The 13675-nt window shown below is 30.9% G+C and overlaps 1 protein-coding gene across 2 annotated transcripts in view; it reads left to right on the forward strand.

The window, feature by feature from the left end:
* Nucleotides 1–13675, forward strand: part of LOC124362905 (cubilin-like) — a 277291-nt gene that overhangs the window by 95208 nt on the left and 168408 nt on the right. For both annotated transcript variants that reach the window (XM_046817792.1, XM_046817800.1), the window contains exons 22-24: nt 390–520; nt 2351–2537; nt 6989–7149. In XM_046817792.1, the coding sequence (XP_046673748.1) occupies nt 390–520; nt 2351–2537; nt 6989–7149 (479 nt within the window). The remainder of the gene's footprint in view (nt 1–389; nt 521–2350; nt 2538–6988; nt 7150–13675) is intronic.

Raw genomic sequence — 13675 nt, forward strand, 5'->3', positions numbered from 1 at the left:
ATTGGTCCAGCCATTCTCAAGATTTGCGCTTACCAACACATTTTGCAGTTAATTTTTATTTATAAGATATGTACGTATGTATACTGGACATTGATCTTAATTCTTGAGTTAATCATTTCTATTAATCATTATACCATTGAATTTATTTGTTTCTCCAATGTTATAAATTTTTAGTTTTTGATATTGTTAGGTCTAAGTATTCCAAATATTTAGGAAGATAAGAAAGAGGGAGGAGGGTCATTGATGATAATCAAATGTTTCAATATATTTTCTTGGTCTCAACTGAATTACTTTAATTTGGTTTGTAGCAAATGCTTTCCTGAAGTAAACGTTTTACAATATACACTGACAAACCATGAATATATTGTAAAAGTGGTGTTTCTTTGTAGGTACTGTGGTCTCAGACTGCCGCCTGCGATAACATCAACCACCAATGTGTTGACAGTTCGGTTCCACTCAGATGATAGTGTCCACCGGGAGGGTTTCACAGCTCACTATGTAATGGTCGACAAGAGAAGAGGTTAGTCCTTTGTGCCATGGCTCGTCACTTTTGCCAATTAAATTTTTGGCATTTCACTATGTATATAATAGTACTAATAAAACTGCACAAACATAACTGATAAAATAATAATTAAATGTTACATACTATCAATTTTACAAGTTGCTATGTGAGACAATTAACCATTAACATTGTACGACAAATCAGTACCTAATTTTATCTTTTGATGAAAATTCAATCTATTAAACTTTTTCAGGATCCCTGTATTGTCTTTTCACAATGATCACTTAATAAACAATTTAGTAATAGTGAATATTTTGCACATACATAAGTGTATTTATATGCTTATTTTTGTACTTCTTTCGTATATTCGTACATAAAGAAATTTCTAGAAATAACATGCATAACAGAATTATGCAATAACAATGTTGATTGTAGGAATACAATAATTTGAGATTGAAGATGTTTTTGTCGTCAATAAATAAAATTATAGATTATGCAATAGACAAAGTCAAAATATGTTATGATATAGGTATAGTGTGTAGAATGGATGTCTTTTCAAAACTATTCACTTGTGTCTAGTATTCACAAGAAACAGAGCTTGGAAGCACAAGCAGAACACTAAAATAAACTACTAAAATAAACAGGTACAGTAACTATAACAAACAAATAAATAACATCTACTTTTTAATAAAAATCATATAACAAAGTTAAAATCAGATTTAAAATATCAGTGGGCTGATATCACAATTCAGATAATCACAGACAAAATTAAACAACCATAAAAAGATATTTTTCAGTCACTTTTCCTTGGTAACTGTAAATTTACTAGCTGGAACATCCCATGGTCTTTCTGGTAACTTGTTGAAAAGTTTTATTCTTAAAAGCATATGACTATTTTAAATTTTATATAATCTATTTTACAACAGAAATGACAGGTATTGGTTGTCAGTGTGATGCATATGAACATCTTGTCTATTTTTAAAGCTATTCAAATGTTCTTTTACTTGAAGTAATAAACAATAAATATACAGATTTGGCAATGTTTAATTTGAAATTCTTTAAATAATAGTACACATAATTTGTTATTAGAAACATCCTTTATGATTCTGAAGGCCTTTTTGGTCAAATGAATACTTTGTTGAGTTTGTTCTGTTTCCTCCAATAATCTCATCATATCTTAATAACAATGAGAAAAAGCATGATATGCAGTAATCAACATTTCTTAACTAAAACAGTTTTTTAGTTTGCATAACAAATACATAATGTTAGGTAATTTTGTACATAAATAATTTACATGATAACCAAGCTCAATTTACTATCTAGATTTACACCTAATAATTTAACAAAAATCATTACTATTTCTTACATATTTTAAGAAAAAGGGTTGTTTAGTTTTTTTAGTTTTACTATGATTGACTTCCAGATTGTTTGTATCAAACCATTCTAAAGAAATGTTCATAGAATACACTAAAATACTTTTTGAGATGTTTTGGAGAGTAAAAAGTATATTCAACTGTTTTTTACTATTGATTTTGTTACATTTCAACTTCTTAAGAAATCCATATTTTTCTTTAAATAATAGATTATTTTGAGATAAATTATCACACAACAGATCTTGTAAACATTTAAAAATATACTGAATATCAGTACTAAATCAATAGGGCAATAACTAGTGGGATCTATATTACCTTTAACATGTTCACTCCGACTGTCTGCAAAGTGATACACAGTACTCTCAACCATCCAGACTCAATAGAACATCTGCCGCAGTCTAACATGTTAAGGGATGTATAAATTAAAATTTTAAGTGAGTGCTAACAGATTGTCCAAAATGTAGTGTTTTTTCAGTTTGCGATGCCGTTTATCGCTCAGTTTCCGGCGTTATTGAGAGTCCAAACTATCCGGACGACTATCCAGCCAACAAAGAGTGTACCTGGACGATTCAAGCTCCACAGGGTAGACAGATCAGTCTCAAATTTGAGACTTTTGACCTTGAAGATTCAGGAGATTGCAGATATGATAGTATTATAATCAGGTATATGCACAAAGGGTTTTTACTAAGTACAGGCTATTTGATGTTCAGTAATGTCAATAAAATAATGTGAGGTCACCGATAAAATAAAGATCGTTTGGACCTGATGTATTCAGATTCAGAAATTCTTTATTCATAAAACAAATGCACAAAATGTACAATGAATAGAGTCACATCAAGAAAATTATAGTTAATAAAAAAATTATCTAACATCAACTTATAAAATATTAACTAACATAAGCATTAGTACTAGATTACTTTTATAGTTTTTAAGCGTATTTCATGTACAGTTGCTGGAATAATCATTCATTCATTATAAGTTATGGTAATAAATAGTTATCTTATAATATATATATATATATATATATATATATATATATATATATATATATATATATAAACAGACACATACATACATACATAAATACATATACACAGACACATACCTACGTAAATACATATAGACATGTTGAGCTAAACCAGTCAATTAGCCCTTTCAAAAAATTCTTGGAATGAATATATAGGTTTATTTAGTAGATATTCTTTAAGTTTAGTTTTGAAATTATTAGTGTTGTAGTTAGTTTTCAACTCAATCGGTAAATGATTTAGAAACTTTTTCCCCATGTATGAGGTTTTTTTTATAAAATTCCAAGTAATGATCCTAACATTCCTATTGTATTCATATATTTATATGAAATGTATATTCATACATTTCCTATTGTATGATCCTAACACCACAACAGCTTACTCCTTGCTTCAGTCTGGCACTAACACCAGTTTACAAGGTATATATATTTTTTGTTTGGTTTTGGGTCTTTAATATGTACAACAAAATTCATAATCCCAAAAATATGGAATAGGTAAAATATAGGCAACGTGACCTACATTAACGATCTATAACCTGATCAAAATACCACTTAAAATAGTTATATGCAATGATACTTCAACATCAAATGCAAATTGGGACTTCTATGAGTGTTTTATAGATTAAAACTGTGTACTGTAAGATGCAAAAACATCTCTTGATTGATTAAACCATTTATTATGGCAGGTAAAGTTAGGACAATTAAATCCTTTCTTACACTTAACCTTAAATCCATTATGTGATGACTGAAGGGCATAAACATCACAGGTAATCTGATGTACCCATATTGCTATTGAATACTAAACTGACCCTCAAACAATGAGATAAGATTGATAAGATAGTGCCAGTTTGCCTGTTCACGGTAGTACACAAATAAATAAATCATAGCCTTCAAAGCTGTTAATAATCATTTATTATACCACTTTATGTACTGACATTTTGTGGACGAATATCGCTGACTTAAAACTGACATAACCTTTAGAAACATAGTCCAAGGTCAGTAACCCTGAACACTTCTTTTATAACATAGCAAACTTCACAAATAGTCTTTCTAATAAAAATACTCCCATTTAACTAGATCATGAGTCTTGACTCCACCGATCCTGATGACTATGGAGTGCTGTTATCATGAAACGTGATAACTACGAATCCGCCTATAACAATCCCTAACTAATTAGAATTAAAAACTGCTTCTCAGCAAGGGGTGAAACTGAAAATTACTTTTATCATTTTCTGTACAATAGATTAAGGTTACTATTTACAAGAAATTCTCTGCTTGGTAACTAATATATAAAGCAAACTTAATAAGTATAAACAGAGCACACACGATTTTGTCTTCATGAATGAGAATGGCCTATTTATCTAAAGGATATCACCACTCTTATACTGAAAGTGGGTAAAAAGAGTATAAAAAAGAAGAGTTCATGATGATTGTTTTATTATACTATAAATGATTAAAATTATTATACAGGGTGATTCAAAACTAAACAGCAATCTCTCGAGAGCTTATTCTATAGCTAAAAACAAGTAAAAAAGTTCATATAACCATATGCCCGGAAACGCTTCGTTAGCGAGTTACGCCTAGCGAAAGATTTCGCCCGGATTTCAGAACCCTTGGTGAAGTCAGGCCGTATAAAAATGGTAAAGGTAGTTACAAAGATACAAATACGATTGTTTTTTATGTTTTTATATCTGACAAATTTATTAAAATTCGTCCCAGAGCAGTAAATGCAATACTTTCAGAGATATCTTACGTAAAACACAAGAATTGGTGCAAAGAAATAACACATTTTTGTGTTTAACGTAAGATTACTTCCATAAATGTTAAATAAAGGTCATTTTTTTCTTAAACAGATTTGTAGAACATTTAATTGTGAAAAGATTCATGTGAATTACTTAGAAAAAAAATTAATAATAGGTATTGAAATTTAGCTTTATTTAAAAATAAAACAGACGCACAAAAATGCATATTCTTATCTGCATAAAATATTAACTAATGTTTAGGTTGTGAGTAACAGCTGATCATTTATTCTAGACTGAACATTAACATAAAATGTATTTACCTTTATAAAACTGTAATAATCACCTATAATAGTTGCTCAAAGTGTCCTCCGTTGTTAGCAATGCACGTTTTCGCACGACGAATCCACTCTTTTCTAGCGCGTTTCATAACGTTTGGAGCATTCTTGATAGTTTCTGCCGCCTCTGTAATGCGATTACGTAACTCCTCTATGGTGTTAATCCGTTTTGAATAAACAATTGACTTCATCCAACCCCATAAGAAAAAGTCTGCTGGCGTGAGGTCAGGAGAACGTGGTGGCCATTTTACTGGTCCATTTCGAGCAATCCATTGTCTACCGTATGTATCATTTAAATAGTTTTTCACATCATTAGAAAAATGTGGAGGTGCTCCGTCGTGCATAAACCATGCATTTATTCTGTTTTGAACAGGAATATCTTCCAAGAGGGTAGGCAGGTTTGTTCTTAAAAAATTTAAGTACGCTACTCCATTAAGTCGATTAGGGAGGAAAAATGGACCAATCAAATTATCACCCAGCCACCATACACACCAAGCCATACATTGACTGAAAATGTATGTTGAAAATGCCTCGTCGCAGTTTCATGTGGGTTGTCGAACGCCCAAGTATGGGTATTACGAAAATTTACAATTCCATTTCTAGTAAAACAGGATTCATCAGTAACGAGAATACGCCGAAGAAAATACTGATGTCGTAAACAATTTCTTCTTAACCAGCGGCAGAACATCTTCTGTTTATTAAGATCTTGCGGTAATAAGTCTTGAACACGTGTTATATGGAATGGGTACAACTGTGCTTCATGAAGTGTCCGCCATACGCTTGACTGGCAAATATTTAACTGACGTGATAATCGTCTGGTGCTTGTGGTTGGTGATAATTCTACAGCATTTATTATTGCTTGTTCATTATTATAGTTCCTTGTGCTACGTTAACGACCAGTATCTATTCGCTTCGGTTTAAAGCTACCAGTTTCTCTAAGTCGTCTCTCCACAGCTTCAAATGTTTTGCGATCAGGTGTTCTTCGATGTGGAAAAGTATCACGATATTCCTGAACTGCAGCTAAACCATTCTTGTTAACTTTGCCGTAAATCAGTATCATGTCCGTATACTCTTCAAACGAATACATACCATTTACATTACCTGCCATTATTTACTAAGATAATTACATACACTTTTATAAAAATATTTAATAAAATATTTTAAAAATAAATATTTAATAAAATATTTTATACACTTGTATAAAATATTTCCAAATAATCACAGGATCTCACAAAATACAATCTTCACACGCCACAATACAAAAACCTCCATAAAGGTTATTCAAATATTACTTCATGAACTTAATTGTTGATCAGCTGATATTGCCAACCTTTGCAAAGAAAATATGACGATAAAAAGTGTTGAATAAATGATCAGCTGTTACTCACAACCTAAACATTAGTTAATATTTTATGCAGATAAGAATATGCATTTTTGTGCGTCTGTTTTATTTTTAAATAAAGCTAAATTTCAATACCTATTATTAATTTTTTTTCTAAGTAATTCACATGAATCTTTTCACAATTAAATGTTCTACAAATCTGTTTAAGAAAAAAATGACCTTTATTTAACATTTATGGAAGTAATCTTACGTTAAACACAAAAATGTGTTATTTCTTTGCACCAATTCTTGTGTTTTACGTAAGATATCTCTGAAAGTATTGCATTTACTGCTCTGGGACGAATTTTAATAAATTTGTCAGATATAAAAACATAAAAAACAATCGTATTTGTATCTTTGTAACTACCTTTACCATTTTTATACGGCCTGACTTCACCAAGGGTTCTGAAATCCGGGCGAAATCTTTCGCTAGGCGTAACTCGCTAACGAAGCGTTTCCGGGCATATGGTTATATGAACTTTTTTACTTGTTTTTAGCTATAGAATAAGCTCTCGAGATATTGCCGTTTAGTTTTGAATCACCCTGTATATGGTACTTGTATCTTAAAACTTGTGGAATTACCCTTATATATTAATGAGTATTCATGAAATGTTTACCAATGTCTACTCAGAAATGGATTACATGAAACATCCCCACTGGTCGGCAAGTACTGCAGTACCACATTGCCTCCTGAAGTGATCTCCCTCACCAATGCATTGTGGATCCACTTAAGTACTGATGTGTCCAATCAAGGAAAAGGCTTCAGGGCCTCCTGGGATGCCACTGCCACAGGTAATCTGATAGCTAATGAAAGTTTTTTATACATTCTAAATTTTTACTTTTAAAGTTTGTAGTGTAGCTTGTTAGAATTATTAATTGTCTTTACTTTAATGTATTGACATAAATATAGAACTGTCAGATTCCAGATATTGTATTAAATTTATGCATTAATGTAAGATTTTATTTCATGTATATTTCAGCAAAGAAACGCAAAACAAAGCATCTTCCTTTTCCAATTTTTTTAAATTTTTTTAGAAATAACAAACACTTAAACTGGAAAAAAGCTTAAGACACTTTTACAAGATATCACAAGATTCTGTTTTTAATATATAATTATTGTTTGACGCCATTCTTGTACGTATTATATCAAGCTATATTCTATGTACACTGTATGAATAAAGAATATTGAATTGAACTGAGTTCTGTAATTAACATTATTAAAGTAGAGCTATTAATAATTTAAACTTGGCTTATAAGTGTCAAACAAAAATACAGTTATGAATCAATATTTTTCACTTTACAGAATCTACTCAAGTATTAATAGTATTAAAAGGTTTTAGTATCAATGTTATATTTAAATGTTTGTATATAGTGTTGTTTGTCGGAATATTTGTTTCTACTTTACACTGTGGTGTGTAACTATGTGACATTGTCTGAATTTCTTTTAATTGCAACATTCTCAAAAGTCATTGTATTAAATGTTTGTGTTAATGAAAGGTGGATGGATGTAATGTATGTTCCAGTTAAACAACGTAAAACAATTCTGAACTGACTGAAATTATTCTTTTTAGTTTAAAAGAAAACTTTGGTAAAGCTAAATACTTTAATATACAAAGCTACTATTTCAAAATATGTTAAAATCAAATATACACCATGTAAATTATTTCAAAAATCTTTGTCACCAATTTAAATTAACATTACATCCCATTGTCAACAAGTCTTTCATCAAATTTGTCATATAATAATATGTTATTCATCAATTATGGTTATTTAAAAATATAATCATTATCAATTTATTGTTAACTGGTCTCTGAAGAGTTACTTATTTTAATAAGATATAGCTTATTATAACTTACATTTAAAAGCGAAATATGCCTAGCATTTCTTTGTTTGAAGTTTATTTTTGATGATAGAAGGATTGTGAAGGAAACAGGATTTTTCCGGACATTTGCCACAGTTCAATTCAATTTGTTTATTGCCGTTAAATAACATATGTTACAATAGGTTTTGTCACATTAGTCAATTAAATGGTAGCACAATGATATAAATAAAATAGTAGACATTTGACTTCAGTGCAAATTTGATGTAAGGTAGTTTGTTGTTTATTAATATGTCTTAATCTAAATATAACATTTAAAAATGTATAACAATGAACAAATATAACAATTAACAAACTTAACAATTAATAAAATTAACAATCAATAAATACAACAAATAATAAAAAATTACAAAATATGAGAATAAATTATGGTATATAAATATTACACCTAAAATATTATGTCATCTAATGAAACATTGTAGAATTCGTCTAAACTATAAAAAGCTTTTTTTAAAAACCATTTCTTAAGAACTAATTTAAAACTATTTACAGACAAAGACTTTACATTTAGAGGTAATTTGTTAAAAAGCTTTATGCCAATATGTATGTAATTACTTTTCGTCTTACTTAGACGTACACATTTTTCATCAATAAGGTTTTTATTTCTGGTGTTATACACATGTTTACTGCTTCGTAAATTAAATTCTGCATAATGGTCTTTAACATACATAATTGATTGAAACATGAACACACAGGGTAACGTTAGAATACTCAGATCAATAAAATGCGATCTACATGATTCAGTGTCCCCAATTCCCACTATACATCTAATCGCCTTCTTTTGCCATATAAAAACCTGTTGAGCCCCAGAGGAGTTTCCCCAAAGAGTTGTACCGTATAATAGGTGACAGTGAAAAAAAGAGTAGTAAGCATTTAAAATAAGTTCCCTACTGGTACATGTTTTTAATTTTCTTGATAAGAAAAGAACTTTAGCCAATTTTTTACACAATTGATTTGTATGTTCATTCCAACTAAGCTTGCAGTCTAGATTTATTCCTAGGAGTTTAACAGATCTATTTTCAGTGTTTTTAAGCCCAAAAACAATTCTTTCAGTCTTATTTTTATTTAGTAATAATTTATTATTTTCAAGCCATATGCAAGACTTTTTAAACGTGGTTTCACTGTCTTCGAGTAATATATTAAGATCTTTTCCTGCATTTAACAATGTTGTGTCATCAGCATATAAAGCACAATTACTGGATAAGAAACTTGGGAGGTCATTAGTAAAAATAATAAAAATAAATGGCCCAAGTACTGAGCCTGGGGAACCCCGTTTAATACTTTTTGCAGGCTTGATTGTTGTTCACCAGTTTTAACCATTTGATATCTATCCATCAAGTACGACCTTAATAGATTTAGCTTATTTTGCACAATACCGTAAAATTCAAGTTTTGTCATAAGAATATCGTGAGACACAATGTCAAACGCTTTACTTAGGTCCAACAAGGTTGCATGAGTATAATTTTTTTCTTCAAATCCTTGAAATACATAGGACACTATATTTTCTATAGCATTGATGGTAGAAAGACCTTTCCTAAAACCATATTGACTTGGTGATAGAAATCTATTTATTTCAAAGTACTTATTGAGTTGTTCCTTAATTATAGCTTCTACAACTTTTGACATAACTGGGACTAGTAATATTGGACGATAATTACTTTGAGAGTAAATATCTCCTTTCTTAAAAACAAGTATTGTAATGGTAAGTTTCAGACACTTAGGATAGATATCCTCAAAAAACATCCAGTTTATCAAATAGGCCAAAGGACATAGCAAAACACTGTAACATTGCTTTAATACATAATTTGATAAACCATAAACATCTTCGGACTTTGAACTACTGAGTTTTTTAATACATCTTTCGACATCAAGTACAGTTACATCATTCCATTTAAAACTATTTACAATGTTAACATGTGTTGTTTCTAGCATTTTGTCTACATTTACAATATTGGCTGGGTTTCAATTTGGTATAATATCATTACAAATATTTACAAAGTAATCGTTAAAATTTTCAGCAGAGAAAGGAAAACTATGATTTTTGTAGCTGCTCTCCCTCCCCATTTCTGAATTTATGACCTTCCAAGCTGCCTTACACTTGTTGTCAGAAGTAGTTATAAAATTATCATTGGCTCTCAACTTTGCTATTCTAATTTCATACCTATAGATGTTTTTTAATCTAGCATAAGCTCCTTTGTACACTGTGTTCGTTTTAGATTTGTCAAAATAAAGTAAAAGTAAATTTTTTATATGTTTTAATTTTGGAGTGTACCAGTTTTTAACAGACCGAAAATCTCTAGGTTTTGATTGTTTTTAATTTTTTATAGGACAGAATTGGTTATAAAGATCAGAGACAGCCTTCAAGAAAAATTGAAAAGCCTGTTCAACAGAACAAAACTTTGACAGTTCACCAAGCCAATCTAATCTGCTTAACCTACTTATAAAACTATTTACAGAATAATTATTCAAAGGTCTAAAAGTATGTACTGTTGTTTGGTCCTTTCAATTGTTTTTATAATTTCCGGTATTGATTTTCAATTTAATATTAAGTTTTAATCCTAGATGATCAGAGAGATGTGGCTGAATTATTTCACATGAATATTCGTCATTATGTTTGTTTGTACTAATGTTATCAAGGCAGGCATTTAATCGAGTTGGGTTTTTGTTTAAACAATACAGGTTATGAGATCTTAACATATTCTGAAAATTAATTACTTTTTATGTATTTTTTATGACTCCCCCATGTCCTAAATTTTTTCTACAATAATTGGCTGCCAAATTATACCCATTAGGCAAGTAGAGATCCACCTCCAGAGGAGCAAGCCAATGTTCATTAAGGCAAATTATATCATATTTACCTTCATTTAGAAATATATCTAATTCATTAACCTTATTTCTAAGACACTGAATATTTATATGAAAAATTGTAATGCTATCAGAAAATTGGTGTATGTTATTGTGAAGTCCTATGTCTTCAACTCCTCTTCTGACATTGTGAAGTTTCCCCACAGTGAAACAAAAAATCAGTAACACTAGGTTTCGAGATCTACACTAATCATTAAAACTAAACTACAGAATATAGGTCATAATATGATTTCATTCGTCTACTAACCATCTACGACTGACCAGAGGCCATTAGTAAATGGCAATTGTCACGGCAGAAAGAAACAAGATGGCGTAAATAAAAAGGAAGGGGGACAGGAATGGGCCTTTTTATTATTATTATTGGTTCATGCTAGATGAACTTCTTAAAACCATACTGTGCATTGGTTTATTACAAATATATGATCCATTTGATTTTTTTGGTTTTCTTTTTAGTTCATTTTTTAGAATTGGCAACCAAAGCGGCCTAATCTTGACTTATGGTTGACTGATTGGCTGGTCTGATAATTTAATGTACTGTATGTTGCCTCTATTAATTTCCTTTTAAAGAAATGTTGTTCCTGATATATTATGTTCGCTTCATCCCAATTCATATGATGGTCTTCAAACCAACAATGGTGTGCAATTTTTTACTTTTCGGTGAGACCCTTTCTTGTGTTTTATTTGTGCTTTTTTATCCTTACATTTAATGGTTTTTTTTGTCTCGCCTATGTATTCCCTATTGCAACTACATTTTACACTGTAAACACAGTTTTTGGAATCCTGTGTGCCATTTTTTTGGTTTTGTTTGTCTCAGACTATTGTGTGTTTTAAACGCGGTTATAATGTTGTACTTTCTACCTATTCTTCTAATTTTCTCTGATAATCCCGGCACATAAGGGATTGACATAAACGCAAATTTATCACTATTCTGTTTTTCTGACTCAGGAATGATTCTTCTGGTCCGTTTGCACTTATTTATCTAATTGAGAGTATCCATTGCTTCTAAGATCCGATACAACTTTCTTAAATTCCTTTTTTAATCCATATTTATCTAAGCATAAGCTCTTTGCTCTATCAAATAACGAGTAGGCCACTCCTTCTTTGACAGATTTTTGATGGTTGGATTGATAATTTCAATATTTTCCTGTGTGTGTTTTCTTTCAATGTCTTAAGGACATCCCTATCTCTTAATACACACACACCCAAAAAGGGAAGCTTGTTTTGGACTTCCACTTCCATTGTGAGGCGGATGGAAGGAAAAATACTATTAATGTGATTCAAAAACTTATTTAATTCAGTGTCTCGATGAGGGAAGATAATAAAGGTATCATCCACATACCTCCACCAAATCTTCAGTTTGAACTGAGCTGAAGCCAAAGCTTTTCACTCAAATTCCTCCATAAAGATATTGGCAAAAATATGAGGCAGTGAAGAAACCATTGTCATCCCCTCATCTTGACGGTAAATTTTACCCTCTAACTCAAATAATTGCATTGAGTGCATAGTTCTAACAGTTCCATAATTACTGGCATGGGAAGTTTAGTTCTATCCTTTAATGTTTGGTCTTCTTTGAGACGTGATTTAATAATTTCGAGAGTTTCTGGAACTGGTACATTTGTGAATAGACTTTCAACGTCAAAACTTACTGGTTTGTCAGTTTCAATCAACTTCAGGGATTTTGACCTCTCTACAAAATCCCTGGAATTTTTGATTGAAGAGTTAGTTTTTCCTACCAAAGGCGTTAAGATGTCCAAGAGGACTTTAGACAATTCCCTGCAAGGTGAATCACGAGAACTAATGATGGGCCGGAGAGGGATGGTAGGTTTGTGGATTTTGGAAAGGCCATACATATTGGAGATTTTGAAATGGTGAGGAGTTGATTTAGATCTAAATTTGTCTAAAAATATGCTTTGTGTTTTTGGTGTTTGCTACTTTGCATTCAAATCAGTCGGGTCTTTATTAAAAACTGTATATTTGTCAGTATTTATAGTTTCTGCAATCTTTTCTTTATATGCTGCTGAGTCAAGTAGAACAGTAGCGTTGCCTTTATCGGCTGGTAGGTTTTTGACTGTGTCATCTTTCCCAAGGATCGACATGGCCTATATCTCCTTTATTGTCAAATTGGGTTTTGTGGGAGGAATTTTTCTGAGTAAAAGACTGACCTCACAACGAAACCGGTCACCCTGTTCCTCAGATAACTGTGAAACATGTATAGCATGTGAAATCTTTTCGTAATTACATTGGATCACATGTCGAGCTTGAACCAAACATAAGTGAAATCTTTAAAATTATTAATTGATGAACAGAATATAGATCATATTTTCAGTGATGATAAAAAATTTACTTTTCAAGCAAGTGATTTATGTCAGTAAACAAATTTGCTACAGGTAAATATTATATAAAGAGTAAAGCATGCCAGTGATGAAGCAATTACAAAAATTTGCTTTTGTTTTTTTATTCAAGTCACAATTGCAGGAAACTTAAATAGAATACTGCTACTACAGAAAAGAGCAATCAGGATCATGTCTGGCCTGGGCCCAAGGGAAAGCTGCAGAGATGCCTTCCCTCACCAGG

The sequence above is a fragment of the Homalodisca vitripennis genome, chromosome 1 (assembly GCF_021130785.1).
Source record: "Homalodisca vitripennis isolate AUS2020 chromosome 1, UT_GWSS_2.1, whole genome shotgun sequence".
NCBI classification, from domain to species: domain Eukaryota; kingdom Metazoa; phylum Arthropoda; class Insecta; order Hemiptera; family Cicadellidae; genus Homalodisca; species Homalodisca vitripennis.